We start from the raw sequence: 27,864 nt of genomic DNA on the forward strand, positions 1-27,864 counted from the left end.
TTATTTCTGAGTTCCTTTCTGCACCAAATAATACCACCTATGTCTCCCAACAACCTTATAAAGTAGTTATTGCCCAACTTCTTTCAGAAATGAGATGATTTGCTCAGGCTCATGGGGCTGATTAGGGATAGAACCAAGATCCAAACCCAAGTCTTCTGACACTTGGTACAGTGTTTTTCCTCTCTCCCTAAGCTGTGTCTGGTTTATTACTCAGTGAAGACATCAAGAGAAGGAAAAAAGAGTCTAGAGTTCTGTACCTGTTGTAAGGCATAGTAATGATGAGGGTAAATGTGAGCTTTCCTCTCAACAAACAAGAGCAGTGATTCTGATCTCAACATGAGGGGAAGAGCATTCCAAGGAATTTCAGATTGCTCAACCCTAAAGACTGAGACCTACAAAAAGAGAACCCCCAGGTTTTTCTCTTTGGAGAGAAGGCCTTCTATAAAAGCTTCCTGTAGGCTTTCAAATAGGTACAAAGAATAAATTGGGACCGTATGTCACTTGAGGATGAAAGTGTTGAATTTACTTTGAATGGGTAACAATTCCACATGAGCAGAGGATGTTGATGTTGGTAAGATATTTCTATGCTGTCAGTTTGTTCAACTATAGTATTAAAGCATACCCAGCTATGGTTTTTTAATACATCATCTTAAGAAATGCAGCCATGTACTCCCAAGGAATTAGATTTTGGGTGTTTTTTTGTTCCAAAGCAATAGGAATTCATTTAGACTTTCCTTGTTTAGCCACAGAATGGGTGGAATCATAAGCCCTGCTCTTTGAGCATTCAGGCAGAAAACACTAAGAGCTTGATTATGCTAACTCCGAACATTTGTCTCCTTTTCTCTGCTAGTGTAAGACAAAGAGCTGAATGTTCCACTATGACTCTCCTAAATCCTCTTTCCCAAACAAAAAGGATACCCTTCCTCTCCACAGACTAATTTAAGATCTAAGGATTCAAATTAATTTACAATACTTCCATTGGTATGAAGTGTAATGCAAAAGGATCAAATGTTATTCCATTCATTTTGCTTTGAGTTTTCAGGGAGCTCTCTCTCCTCCAGACAGATGAAAGCTTCAAATTGTTTGTACAGTTACCTGCATAATGCCATTCTTTTTTTTTTTTTTAATTTTTTTATTGTTATGTTAATCCCCATACATTACATCATGCATAATGCCATTCTTAAGGTCAGGTCTGCATTGGCTTTACCAAATGCCTGAATTCTCGAATTGTCTTGGTGGTTAATTATTTGTGTGACCTTGGGTTAGTCACTTAACTTCTAGGTCTTAATGTCCTTACTGGTGAAATTAAGGAATAGAAGATCAGGATTCATTCATTCAACACTGATGTACTGCTTATGACAAGTAAAGCACTGTGCTTGGTCCACTATAAGTGCTAATGTTTTTTGAGTGAATGGAATAAGGAAAACAAAGCTGAAATAGAAAAGCTAGCAAGGAATTTACAAGGAAGTGTGTGTGTGTGGGGGGAAGTTGGGGGACACAGGTAAACTATAATAGGAAAATAAATACAGAATATGACTTATTTATTTTTATATTGTAGGATTCTACAGAGTCATAGTGTGATTTTTAGTTTAGGTGAAAAAAAAAGTGTTACCATTTAAATAGTTCCAAAATGAACTGGCACCATACCACTTTTGGAGAGGGAAATATTAAGAGCATAGAATATAATGTCTAGAAAGGGTTTTGGTATCATCTTTTGTCTTCAAGGAGACAAATGTTCAGAGTTAGCGTAATCAGGCTACTGTTAATGTTCTCACTTTACAAATGAGAAAACCAAAGCTTAATTCCCATTAAGATTAGAAATAAGCCAAGGGTCCTTGCTATTGTCATTACTGTGTTTACTCTTCTGGATGACCTTGTTAATGTACTAAGACATGTAGCCAGAATATCAATGAACAGAAGAAGACATGAACCTGAAACGGTAATAACCCTATTAGAAAGGAATAGCATAGACAATGTGATGATAGACCTAGGAAATCCAAAAGAATAATTCTGTGAGGCTCTTAGTAAGATAATTCAGTTAAATGTCTGATTTTGTGTCATAATCACATTTTTTACTATTAGAAAAAGCTTTTAATGTTAAAAAAAAAACTCTCCTTTAGGCTAACAACAATTTAAACAATGATCTCATCAATAAAAAGATACAATGTTCAGGGACACATCTATCAAGCTATGGTATGGCCTTATGTAAAAAACAAAGCCAAACCAAAACTAAACTAAAACTCTTTACCAATAGAGGTACTTTTCAAAATTGAATTACTGGAAAGATTTATCCTTCTCCTTGAAGTTGCATTTATATATTAAAATATCAGTTCTTTTCCAATAATTAAAAGTTTAATGTAGACTTAATACAAGTCTCAAATAAGTTTTATGAAAAAGTTGATACATTGATTCTGAAGTTTGCTTAAATGAATACATTGATTCTTTCAGTAAGAATAAGTGAGTACAGCTAAGAATTTTTAAAGAGAATGAGTGTTCTCATATCCTCCCAGGAATTGCCAAATTTAAATATTTAAATTTATTTTTAATTTTTTAAATTTAATTTAATTTTATTATGTTATGTTAGTCACCATACAATACATCATTAGTTTTTGATGTAGTGATCCATGATTCATTGTTTTCGTATGACACCCAGTGCTCCATGCAGTACGTGCCCTCCTTAATAACCATCACCGGGCTAACCCAGCCCCCCACCCCCCTCCCCTCTAAAACCCTCAGTTTGTTTCTCAGAGTCCACAGTCTCTCATGGTTCGTCTACCCTCTGATTTCCCTCCCCCTTCATTTTTCCCTTCCTTCTCCTAATGTCCTCCATGCTATTCCTTATGTTCCACAAATAAGTGAAACCATATAATTGACTTTCTCTTCTTGACTTATTTCACTTAGCATAATCTCCAGTCTCATCCATGTTGATGTAAAAGTTGGGTATTCATTCTTTCTGATGGCTGAGTAATATTCCATTGTATATATGGACCACATCTTTATCCATTCATCCGTTGAAGGGCATCTCGGCTCTTTCCACAGTTTGGCTATTGTGGACATTGCTCCTATGAACATTGGGGTTCATATGGCTCTTCTTTTCACTACATCTGTGTCTTTGGGGTAAATACCCAGGGGTGCAATTGCTGGGTCATAGGGTAGCTCTGTTTTAATTTTTTGAGGTACCTCCACACTGTTTTGCAAAGTGATTGTACCAATTTGCATTCCCACCAACAGTGTAAGAGGGTTCCTCTTTCTCCACAACCTCTCCAACATTTGTTCTTTCTTGCTTTGTCAATTTTTGCCATTCTAATTGGTGTAAGGTGGTATCTCTGTGTGGTTTTGATTTGAATTTCCCTGATGGCTAATGATGATGAACATTTTTTCATGTGTCTGTTAGCCATTTGTATGTCTTCTTTGGAGAAGTGTCTGTTTATGTCTTCTGCCCATTTTTTGACTTGATTATTTGTTTTTTGGCTGTTGAGTTTGAGAAGTTCTTTATAGATCTTGGAAATCAGCGCTTTGCCTGTAGTGTCATTTGCCAATATCTTCTCCCATTCTGTGGGTTGCCTCTTTGTTTTGTTGACTGTTTCCTTTGCTATGCAGAAGGTTTTTATCTTGATGAAGTCCCAAAAGTTCATTTTTGCTTTTGCTTCACTAGCCTTTGGAGATGTATCTTGAAAGAAGTTGCTGTGGCCAATGTCGAAGAGGTTATTGCTTGTGTTCTCCTCTAGGATTTTGATGGATTCCTGTCTCACATTGAGGTCTTTCATCCATTTTGAGTTTATCTTTGTGTATGATGTTAGGGAATGGTCAAGTTTCTTCTGTATGTAGCTGTCCAATTTTCCCAGCACCATTTATTGAAGAGACTGTCTTTTTTCCATTGCATATTTTTTCCTGCTTTGTCAAAGATTATTTGACCATAGAGTTGAGGGTCCATATCTGGGCTCTCTATTCTGTTCCATTGGTCTATATGTCTGTTTTTTAGCCAGTACCATGCTGTCTTGGTGATCACCGCTTTGTAATAAAGCTTGAAATCAGGCAACATGATGCCCCCAGGTTTGTTTTTCTTTTTCAACATTTCCTTGGCGATTTGGGGTCTTTTCTGATTCCATACAAATTTTAGGATTGTTTGTTCCAGCACTTTGAAAAATGTCATTGGGATTTTGATCAGGATGGCATTGAAGGTATAGATTGCTCTGGGTAGCATAGACATTTTAACAATGTTTATTCTTCCTATCCATGAGCATGGGATGTTTTTCCATCTTTTTATGTCTTCTTCAATTTCTTTCATGAGTGTTCTATAGTTCCTAGAGTATAGATCCTTTATGTCTTTGGTTAGGTTTATTCTGAGGTATCTTGTGGTTTTTGGTGCTTTGTAAATGGAATCGTTTCTCTAATTTCTCTTTCTACAGTTGCACTGTTAGTGTATAAGAAAGCAACTAATTTCTGGGCATTGATTTTGTATCTTGCCACATTACTGAATTGCTGTATGAGTTCTAGTAATTTGGGGGTGGAGTCTTTTGGATTTTCTACATAAAGTATCATGTCATCTGCAAAGAGAGAGAGTTTGACTACTTCTTTGCCAATTTGAATACCTTTTATTTCTTTTTGTTGTCTGATTCCTGTTGCTAGGACTTCTAGTACTATGTTGAACAATAGTGGCAAGAGTGGGCATCCTTGATGTGTTCCTGATCTTAAGGGAAAGACTCTCAGCTTTTCCCCATTGAGGATGATAGTCACTGTGGGTTTTTCATAGATGGATTTTATGAACTTGAGGAATGTTCCCTCTATCCCTATACTCTGAAGAGTTTTAATCAGGAAAGGATGCTGTATTTTGTCAAATGCTTTTTCTGCATCAATTGAGAGGTTCTTCTCTCTCTTCTTATTAATGTGTTCTATCACATTGATTGATTTTTGAATGTTGAACCACCCTTGCATCCCGGAGATAAATCCCACTTGGTCATGGTGCATGATCCTTTTAATGTATTGTTAGATCCTATTAGCTAGGATTTTGTTAAGAATTTTGGAATCCATATTCATCAGGGATATCGGTCTGAAATTCTCCTTTTTGATGGGGTCTTTGCCTGGTTTGGGGATTATGGTAATGCTGGCCTCATGGAATGAATCTTGAAGCTTTCCTTCTGTTTCTATTTTTGAAACAGCTTCAGGAGAATAGGTATTATTTCTTCTTTGAATGTTTAGTAGAATTCCCCAGGGAATCCATCAGGCCCTGGACTCTTGTTTTTTGGGAGGTTTTTGATCACTGCTTCAATCTTTTTACTGGTTATTGGCCTATTCAGGTTGTCAATTTCTTCCTGTTTCAGTCTTGGCAGTTTATAGGTTTCCAGGAAGGCATCCATTTCTTCCAGGTCGCTCAATTTATTGGCATATAGTTGTTGATAATAATTTCTAATAATTGTTTCTATTTCCTTGGTGTTAGTTGTGATCTCTCCCCTTTCATTCATAATTTCATTAATTTGGGTCCTTTCTCTTTTCTTTTGGATAAGTCTGGCCAGTGGTTTATCGATCTTATTAATTCTTTCAAAGAACCAGCTTCTAGTTTCGTTGATCTGATCTGCTGTGTTTCTGGTTTCTAATTCATTGATCTTTGCTCTAATCTTAATAATTTCTCTTCTAATGCATGGCTTAGGCATCTTTTGTTGCTTTTTCTCTAATTCTTTAAGGTGTAAAGTTAGTTGGTGAATTCAGGATTTTTCATTCTCATTGGTTTCCATGAATTGTTTAAGTTCTTCTTTGATTTCCTGGTGGACCCAAACATTCTTGAGCAGGGTGGTCTTTAGCTTCCAAGTGTTTGAATTTCTGCTAAATTTTTTCTTGTGATTGAGTTCCAGTTTTAAAGCATTATGGTCTGAGAATATGCAGGGAATAATCTGTCTTTTGGTATCAGCTGAGACCTGATTTGTGACCCAGTATGTGGTCTATTCTGGAGAAAGTTCCATGTGCGCTCGAGAAGAATGAGTATTCTGTTGTTTTAGGGTGGAATGTTCTTATATACCTATGAGGTCCATCTTTTCCAGTGTGTCATTCAAAGCTCTTGTTTCTTTGTTGATTTTCTGCTTAGATGATCTGTCTATTGCTGAGAGTGGAGTATTGAGGTCTCCTACAATTAACGTATTGTTATCAATATGACTCTTTATTTTGGTTAACAGTTGGCTTATGTAGATGGCTGCTCCCATGTTGGGGGTGTAGATATTTACAATAGTTAGATCTTCTTGTTGGATAGACCCTTTAAGAATGATATAGTGTTCTTCTGTGTCTCTAACTACAGTCTTTAGTTTAAAATCTAATTTGTCTGCTAAAAGAATTGCTACCCCAGCTTTCTTTTGAGGTCCATTGATATGGAAGATGGATCTCCATCCCTTCACTTTCAGTCTGGATGTATCTTTAGGTTCAAAATGAGTCTCTTGTAGACAGCATATGGATGGGTCCTGTCTTTTTATCCAGTCTGCAACCCTGTGCCGTTTTATGGGAATATTTAGGCCGTTCATGTTGAGAGTGATTATTGAAAGATATGAATTTATTGTCATCATGTTGCCTGTGAAGTCCTTGTTTCTATAGATTGTCTCTGTAAATTTCTGTTCTATATCACTCTTGGGGTCTTTCTCCTTTTATAGGACCCCCCCCCCTTAATATTTCTTGCAGGGCTGGCTTAGTGGTCACATATTCTTTCAGTTTCTGCCAGTCTTGGAAGCTCTGGATCTCTCCATCCATTCTAAATGAAGCCTTGCCAGATAAAGTATTCTTGGCTTCATGTTCTTCTCATTTAGCACCCTGAATATGTCTTGCCAGCCCTTTCTGGCTTGCCAGGTCTCTGTGGATAGGTCTGACGTTATTCTGATGTTCCTCCCTCTGTACATAAGGAATCTCTTCCCCCAACTGCCCTTAAGATGGTTTCCTTGGTTCTAAGATTTGCGAGTTTTATTATTACATGCCAGGGCATTGGCCTGTTTGCCTTGATCTTGGGAGGGTTCCTCTCTGCCTCCAAGCCACGAATGTTTGTTTCATTCCCCAGATAGGGATCCTGATAATTCTGACATTGGGACGTTTCATGGTGTAACTTATTTCTCTGATTCTATTTTCATGGATTCTGAGTTGTTTTTCCCTGGCCTCCTGTTTTTCCTTCTTGTCTATTAATTGGTCTTCTGGATCACTAATTCATTCTTCTACCTCGCTTACCCTAGCTGTTAGATTATCTAGATTTGATTGGATCTCATTGATAGCATTTTTAAGTTCTGCCAGTTCAGCTTTCATTTCTGCCCTTAGAGACTCTGTGTTGCCATTAATCGATTTCTCCATTCTAGCTATTGTCTTTACAATTGCTACCCTGAATTCCATCTCCAACATCTTGGTTTTATCTGTATCCATTTGTAAATCTGTGGCAGAAATCACGGTCTCCGAGTCTTTCCTATTTTGGGGGTTCCTCCTAGTCATTCTGTTGAGGGGTGGTTGAGGGAATGTACAGAGTCCAAATTATTGACCACAACCCAAGCAAGATGCACCTGTTTTATAGGGACCTTAGGGTTGCTGGCCTCTTGTTCTCCCAGCCTGTCTTCTGGGGGAGGGGCCTGCTGCGCTGTTATTCAGGGAACCCTGTTTGGGCAGAGTTGCCCTGCCCCCTGTGTGTGTGTGGGGGGGTGGGCTCAGTGAAAACCAGTTCTTTGGGGCTTTTTTCTCTGGCGGCTTTCCCTGGTGGCTTTCTGCATCTCTTCTGAGAGTCAGAGCAGAAGAGATAGTTTCCAATCCTCTGCCTCAGAGCTGAGAGATCGCAGTCTGTTCTTCCATGAGCTCTCCAGGCCACACTATCTCCGTTTCTGTCTGTGCCACTATAAACTGCGGTGTCCTGGGTTGTGTGCCCCTCAGCAGCGCTCCCAGTCCTCGCCTCCAGGTCAGGGCATGTTTCTGCCCTTTGTGCTTCTAAAACCACCAGCCGCCCTCAGTTTACACATGTGGCCCCACCGCTCAGGGTTTCAGTCTGGGGGGCTGCCCTAAAGTCCTTTCCCTGTCGCTACCGGTCTGCGAGTCTGTGCCCTGTCCCTGGAGCAGGAGGCTATCGCTCACTGGTGGTGTAGGATCCCCATGGCTCCCTCCCCCTGTGTTTATCTTCCGATATCTGCCTGGGGAATCATGGCTCCCCACTTCATACCTCAAAACCAACTGCCTGCGATATTCTGTTTGTAGAGATCCAGATCTATCTTCTTACATCTCAGGCTGATTTCATGAGTGTTCAGAGTGGTCTGGTGGATATCCAGCTCAATTCCCGGGACTGGTTGGAATAGGGTCCCCTACTCCTCCACCATCTTTTCCTCCAGATCTGCCAAATTTTATAAAGCTGCAATAAGGAAAATAAGAGATGTATTAGGTGACCTATTAAAGAATAAAACTGAAATCCCTAGAGTAGATTCTAGTGAGGAAAATAATTTATAGGTAGCATGGAAGCATCCCAACACAGTGAAGGAAAGGATTTGTTGTTCAATAAATGGTGATGAAAAAACTTTGTAAAAATTGAAATTAGCACCTCATATTACATCATACTTATAAAAATTCCAACTATGACAGGGAATTAAATGTGGAAAATTCAGTAAAGAACCAGGAGAAAAGTAAAGATATCTGTATATATAATCTTGGCATAGGGAAAGCCTATCCAAGCAAAACTTCCAAAACTATAAAATGATAAATTTAATCAATTAAAAAGAAAAGTTCTTCATGTCAAAAATAGTCAAAACAAAATTAAAAGACAAGTGATAAATTGGTAACATTTGTATGATGTGTATGTATATACATTATACATAGTCAATGATAATTTTCAGTAATCGCAGAAACTTACAATGTTAACCTCTTTGGAAATTGATTTAGCCTTACATATGACAAAGATTTTAAAAGTTCATACCTTTGGCTGTAGAAATTCCACTTCTAGAGTTGGAAAGTCATAAATTACCACTAAATCATGAGACAATGCTCTTTTCCTGGCAAAGGGGCAAAGTAATATAACAGCAATAATTACAGTATTGAGATTTACTCAGTATCTATTACGGCTTGCTTAGTGCTTTACAGAGGTACTGCTTCTACCTCTTTTGGCAAAGTGAAGTGCATCAAACAATGTAATAGAGAGAAAGTCCTCAACAACACTTTTCTTTAGATCTTCTTTCTGACAAACATCTTTGATCATAATCAGTTTCTCCTAAGATATAAGAGAAATGCCAACTTAGGCTACCCAAGAAATCTCTACTGGGCCTGTTTAATATAAATGATGACACATGGAACATTCCCCAAGCTTTTATGCAAAATCTATTTTTTCATGGTGTTGCAGGGAAATGACTTTGGCAGGTTCATGATCAGACTCTGCTGAGATGCTTCTGAAGGTCACTAGAACCTGGGGACAGAGCATCCACATTTTCTCTTACACTCTGAAGGCTTTGATGGACTTCTTACTTTGGTAAAGCTTTGTATGTTCTGAAACTGATGGAACATTTCTTTTTCTCCATTTTAATGGATGAAGTATGGAAGTAATTCGTCTGGGACACAGTTACTTTATAAACTGGGATCGGAAGATGTATTACTCTGGAAAATCCACACCTGCAGAAGCTCGGACGACCACTCTAAATGAGGAACTGGGCCAGATTGAATATGTTTTCTCTGACAAAACAGGCACCCTCACTCAAAACATCATGACTTTTAAAAAATGTTCCATTAATGGGAAAATCTATGGTAAGGGAAATAGTTCCTCTTTCTTACTGATATTGTTAGTAGTCCTTAAGAACATAAGCAACTCTATTTTTAAAAACCAAACCATTTATTGCTGGCTTTCTTATTAATACAGGCACACAATAACATAGTGCTTGACATATAGTAAACACTCACTAAATATTTGTTCAATGAATGTTGAATAATTGAGATGAAACTTGGCATTTGTTACCATTCAGGGGTAGAGATAGGGGTTAGCTATGATACTGTCTGAGATTCCTTTTGGTACTCTAACTGTGTGATTGTATTCTGTGGTGCTTAATAGACCCATATCCAAGGGAGGACAAGTTCTTGGTAACTTGATTTAGCTTGGTAAAAACAGTATTTCATACTTGCTTCCTAACAGCTCTGGAATTGATGTTAGGGCCTGTGTTTGTAAGAATTTGCAATTCATTCCTAAGAATTCACACTGCACAGGGCTACTTTGAGTGGCCAGACAAGCTATTTCATTAATATCCCAATTCCTGTTTGAATGCTTTTTTCAGGATACCTGCTCTATATTAGGATTTTCAGGCATTCTATTTATATGTGACCCTTGTCACCGAGATTTTGGCCAGTTAGCAGACAGTTCTTAAGCTGAAAGCATGGGAGCTCAGCAGAAGGCTTCTGTTGGGTGTCTCTGGATTTCTGATCTCCTTTCACTAGACTCTGAGTGCCCAGCTTTTCAGTACAGAAATCTCAAGAAGAAAAATCCAAGAAAGAGAGGGAAAACTTCCCTTTGTCTCCTGATGAGAAACTTCACACATTGCCAAATATTTTAAAGTAAGATTTAACCTTGAACAAAATTAAGAAATACAAGCAGTTAATTTTTATACTCTCCTGCCTGTTGACCTCCCTTTGCTACCCCATCCCTGTAACCCAGCTTTCCTCTGCTCCACTTCCCCCCTTTCTGGGTGAGAACCAGATAATTCTCAACCTGGACTTCTATAAGCCCTCAGTTACATTGTGCATTTCAAATATCACTATTATAAAAACTGGTAGATAAAATAGAGACTTTCCCTAAAAATTTTCTTTTGACATTATTTTCATAGACTTTCTAAGAATACTGGCTAAACCCAAAAGTAGTTTAAATGGGAAAATTTTAGTCAGAGTATTAGAGATATTTTTAATTTGGAGGGCCTTTTGGATTTTGTTTTTTTTGCCATAGCACACATTGATAATAACATAATAATGATAATATCACTTCTAGGAAATGATGCTAAGGAAATTATCAGACATGTGGACCAGGATTTATTTGTAGAGATGTTTGTCATAGGGATATTTTTAGCAAAGGCCCTTGATTTTCACAAAGTATATATATCCCAAGATCTTTGCAAATTTCCAAATCCCATGATAGCTTATAATTTCCCTAGTAAAATGCAGAACTGAAATATTTAAGTAACCTCTTTAGACCCTTAATTTGTATAACATTATAATTTATAATGCATTTTTGATGTCATTAAAATACATTCTTACTAAAGCAATCGCAGCATGTTTAAGAATCACTTTTTCTTGTTTTCCTATAAGTTGGTTTTGTTTATATCATAGATCTAGCCTTGGGAAAATTTGATATTCTACTCTAATTTATCTAAATCTTCTATTTTCTAGCTCAGAACTTTTATTTTCTTTGACTTCTTTAACTTTTCTTCACTTCCATCACCAGCTTTATAGGCATGTTTCCTTCGGGGGAGGCATTTTACAGGAAGGCACAGCTTTGTTTCGTTTTTATCGCCTATGACACAACGACTGGAGCATAACTGCAGTGAGTTTGAGATTTAAATTCCAGGAGCATGGCGAGTTTCATTCACTGGCTCTGGGACTCCGCCCACGCAGCAGTCACACAGGTCCAGATTTAGACCAGTGCTCCAGAAAAACAGCAAATACCGATTCATCAGAGGCTTTTCTTGGTCATAGCATTATGTAGCGAAAAGAAAGAGACTGGGGTTCAAAAACACATGAGGCTGACTTTTTAGCCTCAGTTTAGTAACTTCCCATGGATTTCTGTTCTTCGGTTCCCTCACTCATAGAACAGGAGTAAAAATCTTCATCTGGCAAGTTTGTTATGAAGATGAGTGATAATACAAGTGCCTAGCACAGGATTAATGCAAGGAACTCTTATTATCTTTGCAAGAAATACAGTCTTGGCAAATGGCATTAAATCTTTAAATGCTAAGCAAAAATTAGAAAAATCTTAAAAGCTTCCAAAGAGGAGAAAGCTAAAATAAATTATGCTATGTAGCTATGATACAACCATTCAAAATTAGATTCACAAAGAACTTTTGATGACCAGAGAAATTCTCACACTTGGGTTAAAAACAGCAGGAACCAGACATTTTTGAACTCTATGATAAATATATATAAACACACACACACACACACACACACACACACACATACACACACACACAGCATGAAAGAAACTCTATAAATACTGGTTATCCATGGGGGTGGGAATGTTAGTAATTTTTATTTTCTACTGTAAACATCTTGTATTTTCCAATTTATCTATAATAAGCATATATTGGCTTTACAGAAAGAAAAATTATTTTTAAATATTTGGCACATACTTGGCTATGCTTTCTGACTGCAGGGGGCATGGACACTGTTTAACATTTACATGCTAATTGGCCTGGATATTACACAGCTGTATCTGGCCCAAACCAAGATGGAGATGTACTCACCAAGCTCTAGCATTGGTGAGAATTGGTCTGTCTAGGATGTCATTTTGAATGCCTCAACTGTGGGGATAAAGTGGAAAAAAAAATTTGCCTCTGGCAAACATCATGGATAATGTGACAGCAGGATGATAAAATTTACAGAAGAACATGATCATGAGCTTTATATTTTGTTTCAGTTCATACTGCATTTTAGTTCTATCTTGGGTAAACCTGAGTATTTCTCTGGGTTAATCACTATGTCTAGGCTTACAGTTTGAAACCACTCCTAAAAAGTCTAAATTTGAACTCCTAATGCCTTCTACTAATGGTGCTTCAGTAAGTGTATTCCTTAAAACTAAATGTCTAAATCTAGTTTTAATTTCATTTGTTATTCTTAATTTTTGTTTTGGCAGGTGAAGTTCATGATGACGTGGGTCAGAAAACAGATATAACTAAGGTGTGGAGGTGACAAATTTCATTCTTACTTTTAATTTCAAATTGTACATATGTTTTTAAAATGATGAGCTCCTGGAGGACTGATTTCCACTCTGACCAGATGAAATATTTAATATATAACTTTTAAAAAATAGATTCATATGGTTCAAAATCCCTTCTATGGAGGTCCCTCAACCACAGAGTTCCCTCTGTTTTTTAATTCTTTTAGAGATATTTCTGTGTATACAAGGAAGTATTTTTGTCCACTTTTTATGTAGGCGGTAGCATACTATCTATACCATTCGTAACTTTCTTTCTCAATGATATATTTGAGATCTTTCTAGATTAGTGGAATTGGAATTCCACTAATCCAACTAGTGGAATTGGAATTCCACTAATCCAGTTAGTGGAATTGGAAAATGAAATTGCTAAATCAAAAGGTATGTGCATTTGTAATTGATAAATATTGCCATTGTATTTAAAATTTTTACCAATTTATCCTGCCACAAACAATGTACAAGAGTGCTTTTTCCCACCCTTACCAACACGACGTTTTGTCAGAGTTTTTGATATTTGACAAGACTATGTGAAATGATATGTCAGTATGGTTCTAGTTCTAATTTATCTTATGAGCGAGGTTGGACATCTTTTTATATTTTTAATAGTTTATTGTATTTCATCTTTACCCATTTTTCTGTTGATTTGTCATCCATCCATGGTTTCTGTAAATAAATGTCACTTGTGTTAAGCTGTTTTCTCAGTGTGCTACTAGATTCTGTTTGCTAATGCTTTATTTAGATATGTGCCTGTGGGTTTGTAAGACACATCAGTCCTCAGTGGTTTTGGGGGGCAGTAATGTCTCTTTTGCTACCAATGTTATATTTACTTTAGAAAGAGATAATTTTTCTTATTTTTCCTTCTTTTTGTATTCTGTGAGACAGTTTATATAACATCAAAATGATCTGTGCCTTAAAGTTGAGTAAAGAAGTGTCTTATGATCCTTTTAATTTTCTCTTTGTGGCTATTTAAAAAAATAATTTATTTTTGTTTGTCTTTTTCCTTTTCTATCTTGATTACATTAGAAAGTTGTCCCCTTCTTCTACAGAAAAAGTGCAGCTTTGGGTTTTATTTATTATTTGTATATATTTTCCTGTGTTTTAATCAATAGTCTCTGCTTTTATCTTTATTAATGCCTTCTTTCTTCATTCTTTAAGTTTTTTTTCTAACTTCATACTTGGATGCTTAACTTATTAATTTCATTTTTCCTTTTTAATATACAAATATTTATGTTCTTAATTTTTCTCTGAGCACTTCTTTAATTTTATCACATAGATTTGGCCTGTAGTACTAATTTTATTTTTGTCATATCAATTTGAATATCCACATTGAAACATAAGTTTTTAAGGAAGAGTTTTAAAATTCCCAAGTGATAGAGGTTTCCCTCCTAACTTTATTGCTCTTTTAATAAAAGAACAGATTTGTATTGTATCTACTTCTTGGAATTTATTGGGGTTCTCTTTGTGACTTAATACAATCAATTGTTGTCAGTGTTCCAGGCTTCTTAAAAGGAAATGTATGTATATTCTGTTTTCAAGGTATAAAGTTAGCTAGATGTCAGTTAGTTCTACCATGTAAATTATATTATTTAGGTCTTCTATTTCATTATTATCTTTTATCTATATCACCTGTTAGCATAAAAGAGGGTAATCAAAGTATTTTGAAAATCTCTTTCTCTCTATATAACTCTTATATAGCCTGAAATCTTTGTCTTACAAGTATTGATGCTAGTTGAGGGTAAATTGATATTCATAGTGGTTATATTTTTATTATGAATTATACAATTTAACATTAAAACTGCTCTCCTTTGACTCATTTAATTCTTCTTGGCCTGAATTCAACCTTATTTGATGTTAATGTCACAACTTTTGGTTTCTTTTCGTTTGCATGTGCCCACCTGTTATTTTCTGTGTTTCTGAATGACTTTATGTGTGTCTTGTGTGTACAGCATAGGATTAGAGTTTGCTTCGCATTCCAATCTTTTAAAAATTGAGTTTGGGCCATCTATGTCGGGCTATATATTGTCTTAGTTATAATATTTTAGGTTGTACTTTGTGTCCAACAATAATAGACTTTGTGTTTAATAATTCTTTATATGGATTCTTTATTCTGTATGTATGCATTTCTTATAATGTTTAGAAATATTAAAAAAGTATTTCATTGTTTTTCTACCATATACTTCAAGAGTTTACATAGTATTCCTAATACTTTTTTTTAAGGCAGTGTCTATTAATGTCCTAATATGAACAATGATGAAATTATATTTCTCCTTTCCCTCATATTTTCCTACTATTTTTGTATTTTATATTTTTCTTAATCCTAAATATATATTTTTATTAGTTGATTTGAAACTTTAAATGATATCATCTGACCTTCAAATAATAAAATGAAGAAATCCATATCTTCCAGTTTTTTAGCTGTCTTTTCATCTTGTGTCGTCAAGGTATACCATATAGATATTTTGTTTTGGCATCTTAATCTCTCTATTTCTTTTAGACTTAGTCCTTCACTTTAAGGGATTTAGTGCTCACCCCTAACTAGTCCTTTACTAATGATTTTTCCAGTTATCCCTTATTTGGATGAAGTTCATCCTCTAGTTTCAAGAAGGTTCATAACAAACATGAACTATGTACTGAATTTATACTCGAATGACAGCTTGATTGGCTATGATCTCTTTGAGTCACAGTTTCTTCCCTGGGAGTTTCAGGGAATTCTAAGGTCAGAGTGTATTTTACTCCTTACTAGTGAGTTGATCATTTTTTCCCCTAATGAAGTTGTTTTCAAAATTTCTTACATGAACAAAACAATCTGTGATTAAATAAGTCTCTATGATTCTGGGATAAACACAACTGAGTGTCCTGTATGCAGATCTTCTCATATACTTGGATATAATATAAAATATTCTATATTCTCCAAGATGAAGTATATATATATATTTTTTTTAAAGATTTTATTTATTTGACAGAGAGAGACACAGCGAGAGAGGGAACACAAGCAGGGGGAGTGGGAGAGGGAGGAGCAGGCCTTCCGCCGAGCAGGGAGCCCGATGCGGGGCTCGATCCCAGAACCCTGGGATCATGACCCGAGCCGAAGGCAGACGCTTAACGACTGAGCCACCCAGGCACCCCAAGACGAAGTATATATTAAAAGTATTTTCCTATCAACCGATTTTTGCAAAGACATTATCATAGGACTAGTGCTTTGAATAATAAACTTTTAGAAGTATGTTCTGTGCTTTCCAGAAGCCAGTGAATTAACAGCGTTCTTATTTACTATCGAATCATCTTCCACTATTTTGTTCTACCCTATTTCTTTTATCATGTTTTTCTTTTTTTTACTCAATACATTTTTTTGTTATTGTATGATTTTTTTAAATTTTAAAATTAAAAAATTTTTAAATTTTTTATTAAAATATAATGTATTATTTGTTTCAGGGGTACAGGTCTGTGATTCATCAGTCTTACACAATTCATAGCGCTCACCATAGCACATACCCTCCCCAATGTCCATCACCCAGCCACCCCATCCCTCCCACCCCCCTCCACTCCAGCAACCCTCAGTTTGTTTCCTGAGATTAAGAGTCTCTTATGATATAGCAGCAATGTCCACAATAGCCAAACTATGGAAAGAGCCTAGATGTCCATCAACAGATGAATGGATAAAGAAGATGTGGTGTGTGTATACACACACACACACACACGCACGCACACACACGCATATACACAGAGGAATATTACGCAGCCATCAAAAATGAAATCTTGCCATTTGCAACGACATGGATGCAACTAGAGGGTATTATGCTAAGTGAAATAAGTCAATCAGAGAAAGACAATTATCATATGATCTCACTGATATGAGGAATTTGAGAAACAAGACAGAGGATCATAGGGGAAAGGAGGGAAAAATGAAACAAGATGAAACCAGAGAGGGAGACAAACCATAAGAGACTCTTAATCTCAGGAAACAAACTGAGGGTTGCTGGAGTGGAGGGTGTGGGAGGGATGGGGTGGCTGGGTGATGGACCATGGGGAGGATGTGTGCTATGGTGAGCGCTGTGAATTGTGTAAGACTGATGAATCACAAACCTGTACCCCTGAAACAAATAATACATTATATGTTAATAAAAGAAAAAGAGTCTCTTATGGTTTGTCTTCCTCTCTGGTTTCGTCTTGTTTCATTTTTCCCTCCCTTCCCCTATGATCCTCTGCCTTCTTTCTCAAATTCCCCATATCATTGAGATCATATGATAATTGTCTTTCTATGATTGACTTATTTCAGTTAGCATAATACCCTCTAGTTCCATCCACGTCATTGCAAATGGCAAGATTTCATTTTTTTTGATGGCTACTCAACACATTTTTAAGTGTACAGTAAACTGTTATTAACAATACTCATGAAGTTGCACAGTAGATCTCTAGAACTTTCTCAGCTTGCATGACAGAAACTCTATACTTATTTAACAGCAATTCCCCATTTCCCCATTCCCCCATTCCTCCAGTCCCTGGAAACAACCATTCTACTTTCTGTTTCTATGAGTTTTACTATTTTGGTACCTCAGATAAGTGGAATAATGCAGTAGTTGTTCTTTTGTAACTGACTAATTTCACTTAAACATGTGCCTTTAAGGTTCATTCATGTTGTGGCATGAAGACAGGATTCTCTTCTTTCTTTATGGCTGGATAATATTCCATTGTATCTGTATATCACGTATTCTTTATTCATTCATTTGTTGATGGATGTTTATGCTGTTTCTACCTCTTGGCTATTGTAAATAAAGCTGCAATGAACATGTGAGTGCAAATATCTCTTCAAGATCCCAGTTTTAATCCTATCATTGTATTATGCAGTATCTCCAGAGAGATCTGAGAAAGTACTCTAATAAAACACATTAATATTTTTGCATTGGAAAATATTAATTCATACTAAGTGGACTAAAGTCTATAATTAGACACATACCATTCTAGGTCAGATATTGCTTCCAATATGAATTCAAGTCAGGTCAGGTTTTGTCATTGAGTAGGTTTTGAAAAAAAAAAAACATCAGGGCTTCTTTGTATGTTGGAGTTGCAATAAGTATTTGAGGATCTGTACAGCCATTGGATATTTTTTTTCCTTATGCTTTTGGAAGGGTCACTGCTTTGGTACTTGGCTCTGAAAGGAGAAGATGATATTTAACAGTAATGAGGAAACAAAGCCATTGTAGTGCCAGATGTTCGAGGCTGAAAAATCATACAAACACTAAAAATACATAGAGGAAGTGTTTTGAATTTTAAAAGATTGTTGTTGGAAGGAGGTGTATAGTTTTTTTTTCTATTGTTCTCCTACAGAAAAATGAGCCTGTGGATTTCTCAGTCAATCCCCAAGCAGATACAACATTTCGGTTCTTTGACCATCATCTGATGGAATCTGTTAAACTGGGGGATTCCAAAGTGTATGAATTTCTTCGATTACTTGCCCTTTGTCACACTGTAATGTCAGAGGAAAATAGTGCAGGTAAGTACATAGCATGTCTGAGTGGTGAGCTTTGCTTTTTAAATCAGAAATGATACTTCTATAAAATATTTGGAGTTAGAAAGATGTTCTGATTAAAAGTATACATTGCATAAGGGGTTTACCTATCACCAGCTTTTCTTTGTATGAATTTATATCCTGAGTGTTTTCCAAGAATTATGGAGAGACTGCAAAGGAGAGAAAAAGAAGAGAAATAGGAGTAATAGAAAGATGAGGGCCCAAATGTGCAAGTATAAGGGGATGAAATCTTTCTAATGATCAAGCACCATATTTGACTGTGAGCTTCCTGATAGCCAGGACAAGTAGGAAAATAACAGTTGAGGTGTTTAGCTCTCGTCATTAACACAAACATCTAATAGATGATGATCAGGCATATGCGTAGAATGAATGAGTTTTCCCAATAATGGGGATAGATGTACACAGAGAGTAGGATGCTCTTAGTCCCCATTATGAACAAGTCCTCACACTATTAAGATGGTTGTATAGGGCTCAGGGTTCATAGAATAGAACAAGATCAGCTGGGCCACTTTAATATTGAAGCAATGAGGCAGGTAGATAATGGTATAGTGAATCAGCTTCTTGCTCCATTTGAGCCCAGTCTATTCCATTCATAAGTTTTATTTCTTTCTGCTACCAGTGAGTGAGTAAAAATTACCACCCAAGTAATTTCAACTTCAAAGTGAAATATATAAAGACTGTTGACTGTATATATGTATGCATGTATGTCATATATATGTGTGTGTATATGTACATATATACACTTGTATATGTTTTCTCTCTATATATATTTTTTCTTTATTTTTTCCTTCTTGCGATTACATTCAAGCCACAGTTTTGTCCTCCATGATGCTGGACTGACCCATTCCCCCAGTTTTAATTGCTGTGAGGATTTATATAAGTATATTTATGACTCAAACTGATCTTTATAATTCTAAGAACAATGATTAATTATATTTTTATCTGAGGATATCACAGTGCCTTTAAGTAAGGCATTCTTTTTATCTTTGCCCTTTGAGTTTATTTCATTTCCCAAACTGTTTTTATTTTAATAGCTGTTTTTATTTTAATGTTATATCCTCCTTAGTGCTCTTTGAGGATCTTTATTTTCTTAATTTGAAATTTTCTTTTGTTTCCTCTATGATTTTTCATTTTATGGAATGTTATTTTTTTGAATTCTGTGTCTAATTTTCATATTGTTCTCAAATGTTTGATGAATTGTGGTTGCCTATTCTTATTTGTATTTGAGAATCCCTGTTTGTCCCTTGCTGAATGTAGATTCTGATTACAGTGGCCAATCTCCCGAGGTTGTGGGGGAGAGATAGAATACATAGCTCATCTTCTGGGTGTGGGGTTCCTCCCTCCAGGAATTCATATGGTATCTGGGCTTAACTATCTTACTTTTTCAGATCTAGTGCTAGGAGTCTGTGGCAAAACTCCCACTTGAGAGAGAGTTGTACTGAAGGTCTGGCCTGGAAGAAAATGTCAATCATCAGATTCCTTTCCCTCATTTTCTCTCTTATTCTTGTGGAATTCTCAAGCGATTCAGTCTCTTCTCAGTTTTGGTCTCCAGCTGCAGCACTCAAATCTTTGAGGTTTCCTTTAGTGGAATGTACACTTTGTGTAGAAGAACATTTTCAAGGTTTTGTTCTGGAGGCAACTGACACTGAAGCCAGTTCTGAGTAAGCTGGCAGAAGGAGGAGCTCAGATGGGCTGGAGTGCTGAGTGGAATTCTTCAACTAATTTTACTAATGATGCCCCCAAGAGCACTTCTCTTCTCATTTGTTGACTCTGAGTCTGGAGAATCTTTTGAGGATTTCTCTTACCTCTGTATTCATTTTCTTTTGCAAATGCTTTGAGCTGTGTTTTTCTCTTACTTCTTCAGTGGTCAAATCTACTTTTTATCTTGCAGACATTTGTCAAAATTCTAGTTTACTGATAGCATTCATTCTTCTTTTCTAGTATCACTTAAAATTTTTTCATAATGTGATATAATTTTTTTTTTAAAGATTTTATTCATTTATTCGACAGAGAGAGACACAGCGAGAGAGGGGACACAAGCAGGGGGAGTGGGAGAGGGAGAAGCAGGCTTCCCGCTGAGCAAGGAGCCCGATGTGGGGCTCGATCCCAGGGCCCTGGGATCATGACCTGAGCTGAAGGCAGACGCTTAACGACTGAGCCACCCAGGCGCCCCTGTGATATAATTAAATGCAATAAAACACACAGATCTTACGTGTATTGTTTGATGAATTCTGACAATTATATACACCCATGTAACCCCCATTCCCATCCCCAACAGGGTGTAAATCCTTTCTATCACTCCAGAGAGATTATTCCTGTCCCTTTTCAGTCCACAATCCCCACCCCTGCCCAGCCAACCACTGCTGTGATTTCTATCATCAGAGATGAGTTTTGACTGTTCTTGTACTTCATATAAATGGAATCATACAATATGTATTCTTTTGTGTCTGGCTTCTTTGACATAATGTAGTTTTTTTTTTTTTAAATTTATTCATTTTTTAGAGAGAGAGAGAGAGCATGCATGAGCAGGGGGAGGGGCAGAAGGAAAGGGAGAGAATCTCAGGCAGACTCCACTATGAGCACAGAGCCAGATGCGGGGCTCAATCTCATGACCCTGACCAAGATCATTACCTGAGCCGAAACCAAGAGTTGGACGCTTAACTGACTGAGCCACCCAGGCACCCCTCACACAATGTAATGTTTTTGTCATTCATCCATGTTGTTGTATCAATCAATAGTTCATTCATTTTTATTGCTGAGTAATATTACATTGTGCGAGTGTACCATAATTTTCTTTTCTAGTCCTCTGTTCATGCACATTTGGTTTGCCATAAATGTTTTTATGTCTTTAAAAAATATTTAACAAATTTGTTTTTGGTAAACACTTAGGATATGTTTAACTTTATAAGAAACTGCCCAACTATTTTTCAAAAGTGGTTGTATCATTTTACAAATCCCACCATCAGTGTATGAGAGTTCTAGTACCTTGACATTCTTGCCACCATTTAGTATTATCATTCTTAAATTTTACCCGTTCTGGTGGGTATTGGCTAATATCTTGCTATATAAAGGTATTTTGAAGTGAAGAGATGTAGATGTATATATCCTTTAAACTGTTTCTGTCTCTTGCTTTAAGATATCAAATTCTAAGTGAAGGATTACATCACTGAGTAGGGGGAAATTATTTTGCTCTCCTTTTAAAGCTTTAATTACAGGATAGATAGCTTAAATCCGTATGTTAAAGTACCTTGAAAAACAAAGTTTTCATATATAAATGTTAATTATGGAAAAGACTAGAACCCAAATCTAATAAGCTTAAAATTTATGATTGTATAATTTATAGTTGAAGCTATCGCTTTTATTTTAAATGTGTGCTGTTTCATGGAGAAGTCATTTGGGGAAGTTGACATTCTCATTTCCTTCTCCAGGAAGAAATTTTAGAAGCAGTAAAGTGGAAAGTACAAGAGCTTTTAATAGGATTTTTTTTTTATTTTAGTGTATTGCAATTAAAGAGATAAAAAATTTAGAATATTTTTTCTTACTGCCTCATGGTATCAATCCTTTAAAATTTATTGAGGCTTGCTTTATGGCCTGGTATGTATTCAGTTTCCATAAATGTTTCATGTGTGCTTGAAATGAATGTACATTCTACGGTTATTAGGTCCTGGGTTCTAAATATATCCATGAGATAATGTTTGTTAATTGAATTGTTCAGTCTTCTAACCCTCTGTGGATTATTTTGAGTACTCAATTTCACAATTAATGAGTATGTTAAAATCATCGACTATAATGGTAAATTTGTCTATTTCTGTTTGTAGCTGTGTCAATGTTTGCTTTTTATGTTTTAAGGTCATGTCATTAGATATTCGTTTAGACTTATGTCTCTTTAAATTAAACTTGTATCAATATACATTGATCCTCTTTATCTGTAGTAGTATTTTTGCCTTAAAGTTTATTTTGGCTGATATGAATATAGTTATAGATGTTTTACTTTTGTTAGATTTGTATTGTTTATCTTTTCCCACTATTTCCTGCCAATCTACCTGTCAGTCTTTGTGTTTTAGACACATCTTTTGTGAATGGCATAATTTTGACATTTAAAAAAATACTTAGTTTGACAGAACATTTAGTCTATTACCTTTATTGATTACCTTTATTGATATATTTAGACTTTAAGTATTTAATATATAATATTGGTATATTTAGTTTATTTCTACCATCTTATTTTGTATTTTGTATTTACCCCATCTTTTGTCTTAGTCTCTTCTTTTTTATTTTTCCTCTTATGGATTTATTCCATTTTAATCTGCTGCTTTGGAATCCTTATTTGTATTTTAGTGGTTAGCCTAGAAATTTTAGCATAATGAACTTATCAAAGTCTAAGCCTTCTTTTGAACAAAACAAAGACTTCAGGACCCTTCAACACTAATTAACCCTCTAAGAAGAATTATATAGTCCTCTTGTCATGTATTTTCTTTTTTAATCCCACAAGATGTTTTTACTGTTTTTATAGTCAGTGTTTCCTTAGATTTATCCTGTATACTTACTAATTTCTTTGCTCTTTAATGCTTGTCCCATCTCTGATCTTCTGTTGACATGAAGTGTATTCTTTGGAATTTCTGTTAGGGAGAACCTCCTGGTAGTAAACTTTCAAAAACTTTGTTTGAAAAACAACTTTATTTCATTCTTATTCTTGAAGATTTTGCTGTGTGCAGAAATTTAAAGTGACAATTTTCTCTCAACACACTGAAGGTACTCCACTGTATCCTGCTACTATTTCTCTTACCGTATAGTCAGCTCTCAGTCCAGCTGTCAGACTGAAGGTCATCAGTCTTCTCTCCCTGGCTACTTTTAAGATTTCTCCTTCCATGTTCTCACTATAGGGGTGGGCTTTTATAAAATTTATATTGCTTGGAATTCACTGAGATTCATGAATCTGTAGAATGTCATCTCTCATCACTTCTGGAGTTTCCTTGGCCATGTATTTTTTCCAGCGTTGCCTCTGATTCATTTTCCCCTCTCATATTAGATGTTCAGTGTCAGATATTTTCACTCTGTTCTCTATGCCTTTTAAGAAGTCTCTCATTTTTCCCTTTTTCTGTCATTTTGGATATATCCTGGAATTTTCTCCATCCTCCTCGCCCCAGTACATTACTTCTTTCTCTAGTAGTATCTAATTTGCAGCTTTTAATTTTTAATTTCTATAAGGTCTTTGGTTCTTTATCAAATCTTAATTTTATGACTCTTTTTTTGAAATCTATTAAGTATTTGTGTGTGCTTTTTCTAATAATTCCAATATCTGGGGTTTTTGCAGGTCTTTATTCTTTCTTTTCTTTCTGTTGGTTCTCACTGTGTCTTGTTTATTGGGATTTTAATGATTTTTCACTGTGAGATGACCATTTTACTTGGAAGTTTATTTTTAGAAATTCTTTGGGTCCTAAGGTAAAGACTGGTTCCTCCAGAAAGGACTTGCTTTGCTTTGGTCAGTGTTCTAACACAGGAACATATTAAACTAAATTTTTAGTTCGATTTTTTTTAAGCCACTTAGATATTATGAATTTAGGGTGCAAATATGCATGAACCCTCAGAGGCTGGAAACCAATGATCAAGTTCTCCTGGTTCAGAAAACGCCCTCAAGGCAAACGCTGGCTACAGTCTTCTTTTATTCATTTTATTTTTTCCCTCGGTCTTTGACCTGAAAAATTCTTGTTTTCTTGCCAGTACATCTTTCATGAATGTATTTAAAAAATTAAAATGTTTTATACAGAATCTGTAGTTGTTTGTAGCAGGGAAGTTTGTCCTAGCACCTAGTTTACCATGTTGCCAGAAGTGGAAGTTATATCATTTCATAGGTAAATCAAGTAATTGCTTTAATTCTTTTCCCTTTTTGAATTTCAAAATTAATTTATGGCACCATATAAGGGAAAACCACACAGTACAAAGTTTATAAAGGCAAAGCTAATAATTTCTTCTGTGAACTCCTCCAATCTCACCCCTACAGTGGTAACAAATGATAACATTTGGTGTGCATCATTTTACCCTTTCCACTTGTGTGTGTGTGTGTGTATATGAATATACATAATAAGTTGGTTTGTTTTTTATGAAAAGGAATCATACACATTAATATGCAATTCATTTTTTTAAGAATTTATCTTGGGCATTACTATAACTCAGTAAATATGGATATAGCTCTGCCTACTTTTTCTAATGTATTTTTACAAAGATAATAGAATTTTATATAGAAGGTTTTACCTTATACATGCTGTATTTTTATGGCTTTTTGTTTTAGTTTGGTTTTTTGGCTCATTTCATTATTTTTCTTTCTTCTCCCCTCTTACTCCCAGCCCAGTACTTTCACAATATCAAGCACCAAGAATGAACACACCAGTTTGATTTCAAGGGTATCTTGTATGCATTCTCATAAAATGGTCATTAGTTGCAGACTGAAGTGGAATTTGGAATACCTGTTCTATTACTCTTTGGCTGTGTGATCTTGCAAAAATCATATAACCTCTATAGTCATAGGTCAGTGGTATAAAATGGAAATAATAATTTTAATAATCCCAACCTCAAGACTTTCTGTGAGGATTATGTGAGTTAATTCATATTAAGTGTTTTAGTTTGTGAAACTTCCACTGCACATCTCTGGTCACTGAAAATACAAAGATACAGCCTCTGACCTGAGAAACTTTCAGCATTGTGGAAAGGGAGATGCAGAAATGGGTATTTTTGTATAAGATGACAAGGGCTGTGGTGGTGGTATGCCTGGCGTCCTGTAGTATCCCGCAGGACAGGCACTTGGTCCAGCTGGTTGGCAAGCAAAAAAGTTCTGATTTCTGGAGCTAACACTTGAGTTCAGTGTTATAGATGAGTTGACATTAGTATTGGCATTCTGTGAATGTTAGCGATTATTCTCCATATTAATGTATTTGGTTTTTTTCCTTTTTTGTTTAATAGATTTTTTTTTTTTTTTTTTTTTTTTTTTTTGCTGTTGTTTCACATGATAGTTTCTTTTCATTTTAGGACAGCTGATTTACCAAGTTCAGTCACCTGATGAAGGGGCTTTAGTGACTGCTGCAAGAAATTTTGGGTTCATTTTTAAGTCTCGAACCCCAGAGACAATAACTGTAGAAGAATTGGGAACACTGGTTACTTACCAACTGCTTGCCTTCTTGGACTTCAACAATATCAGAAAAAGGATGTCTGTCATAGGTATGGCTGGTAGCTGAGATTATGTTTGATCTTTTAATAGTACTCGTTACATTCCTGCTTCTCAAGAATGATTTCACTCTTGGTTATGTACTGAGAGTTATGATTTTTTTTTGTGACTTTATGAACTTCTTTCATTTTCAACTTAGCCTTAACACTGCAGTAATAAGTATAAGTAATATATAAAAGTGCTTATTAAGTCCAGTGCTATGGTAGATGCTCCTCATGAATTAACTGATTTAACTGTCACAACAACCCTATAAGGTAGGTACTGTTATTTTTATGCCCATTTTAAAGATAACAAAACTGAGACACAGAGAATTAATAGATCCTCAAATACTACTCCTTGTGTTTCCTAGAGATGTTTCCCAGTATAACTGCTTTAGTTAAGGCTCTCACCACTACTTGCTTATATTACTGCAGTATCTTCAAAAACTTAATACTCTGTGTTGATACCAGGGTATTCTTTCTAAACCATTGGCCTGATTTTGCCATAAATCCTACATAAATTCCTTGGTGGCCTCCTAGAACTTAGAGGGTAACATTTTTAACAGGATGGTCAAGATTATTTACAATCTGACCTCAATCTACTTTTCTTCTACTTCCCCAAACTTCCCAAGCCTTACTAGGTCTTGCCATTCCAGGCATGCATTGTGTACTTTTACCCTTTGTGTGTGCTATTTTCTCTACCTAGGACTTTCCTCTTGCCTACTTCTCTTGGAAAACTTCTAGTCACCTGGAAATGTCCAACTTAAATGTCCCCTATTCCCTCAATGCTTTTTCTACTCTCCAAATAACTGCATTCGTCTCTTCCTCAGAGCATCTTGTTCATAACACCAGTGTGATACCAGCCCCATGATACTCATGATCTTCCCAGTTGTTAGAGTATGTGCTACATGAGGGCAATACTGTGTTTTAGTCGTCTTAAAATGCCCAGAGCTTGGCATGTAGATTTTCTATAAATGTTTGTTAAATAAGATTTAACCCAATACGTTGTAATTTATGAATATCCTGATCATCATATTAAATCAGTTTCTACTACAGAAAACAGGTGTATACATGGTAGGTTTTTGGCCTCTAACTACTTGAAACTAGCTGTGGGAGATTGCACTCAGCAGGTAAAAACCAAACATCACCTGAGGATATTTATTTATTTATTTTTGAACAGGCTGTAGGCAGTCCTCATTGGTACTGCTGAAGAGCACATGTGCTGCTCTAGGCTTTGGCCTAATGATGTATTAGCAGAAGTAATCTTCTATTTACAGCTTCAGGGGAGGTGTTACTAATGTTGGGTTGGCCTAGAACTGGCTTCTCTTTGCTATGAGGGTGTTGACAAAAACCTAAAATTGCTACACAGGGAAACTTTTGGCTTTCCCGCAGCATCAGTCACCACTACGGGCTGTGGAGAAATCACAGCCTAACCACAAACTTCAGATGTTTGGCTTAATGGATCCCATATGAAGAAAGGTAATGTTCCACCACAGAATGCATGGAAGCTTGTGGGCTTTATTTTGGTTCTGTTTGGTTTTTAATCAGGAGGAATTTGAAAGAGGGGCTCCACTAGGGTAGAAAAATCTCTGTTTGATAATAAGGCACAAAAAACAATGCTAGTCTCATGATTGTCATATGGCTTGGTCTGTGGGGACAACACCCTGATGTGAAGACTCACATATTTGCTGCTGTTGCTTCTCTCCTCCTCCTTCTCCTCCTTCTCCCCCTCCTTCTCTGCTTCCTTCTCCTCCTCTTTTTCTTCTTCCTCCTCTTCTTCCTTCTCTTCCTCCTCCTCTTTCTTCTCCATCTGTTTCCTCTTTCTCCTCCCCCCTTTTTTTTGAAGGGGGCGCTATCATTGATTAAGTCATAAATGTATAGTTTTGATACTAGTACTACTTTCATTCCAGGGCAAGAGCTCTGATTTAATTCAGGTACCTCAATAAAAATAGATTTCTATAAAGAATTTTGTCAGAGGGTATAGAATCTACTATATTGATAAACATATAGATCTTGTTATACCAATTCTCATTGTGTAAATAAAAATACAGAGATAAAATTCAAAGATACTTACTAATAGAGGCAAGTGGCAATAAACATTAAGGAAGAATAAATAGGCTAGCTCCTTGAAAAACCCTTGCAAGATCTTTAGAAAGAGTTGCTCAACTCTAAACTTTTTAGAGAGGATCAAAATACAAATCACACTGCCATATAACAGGCATTTCTCTGTGTGGACATATGAACAGCCATC

At 36.0% G+C, this 27,864-nt stretch overlaps 1 protein-coding gene across 4 annotated transcripts in view; it reads left to right on the top strand.

Annotated features, from left to right (window-relative positions):
- Positions 1-27,864, top strand: part of ATP8B4 (ATPase phospholipid transporting 8B4 (putative)) — a 263,861-nt gene that overhangs the window by 168,377 nt on the left and 67,620 nt on the right. For 3 of the 4 annotated variants that reach the window (XM_078079369.1, XM_036101921.2, XM_078079371.1), the window contains exons 13-16: positions 9,515-9,723; positions 12,809-12,852; positions 18,215-18,380; positions 25,440-25,628. In XM_078079369.1, the coding sequence (XP_077935495.1) occupies positions 9,515-9,723; positions 12,809-12,852; positions 18,215-18,380; positions 25,440-25,628 (608 nt within the window). The remainder of the gene's footprint in view (positions 1-9,514; positions 9,724-12,808; positions 12,853-18,214; positions 18,381-25,439; positions 25,629-27,864) is intronic. The other variant, XM_078079372.1, reaches the window with a different exon arrangement.

The sequence above is a fragment of the Halichoerus grypus genome, chromosome 8 (genome assembly GCF_964656455.1).
Source record: "Halichoerus grypus chromosome 8, mHalGry1.hap1.1, whole genome shotgun sequence".
NCBI lineage: Eukaryota > Metazoa > Chordata > Mammalia > Carnivora > Phocidae > Halichoerus > Halichoerus grypus.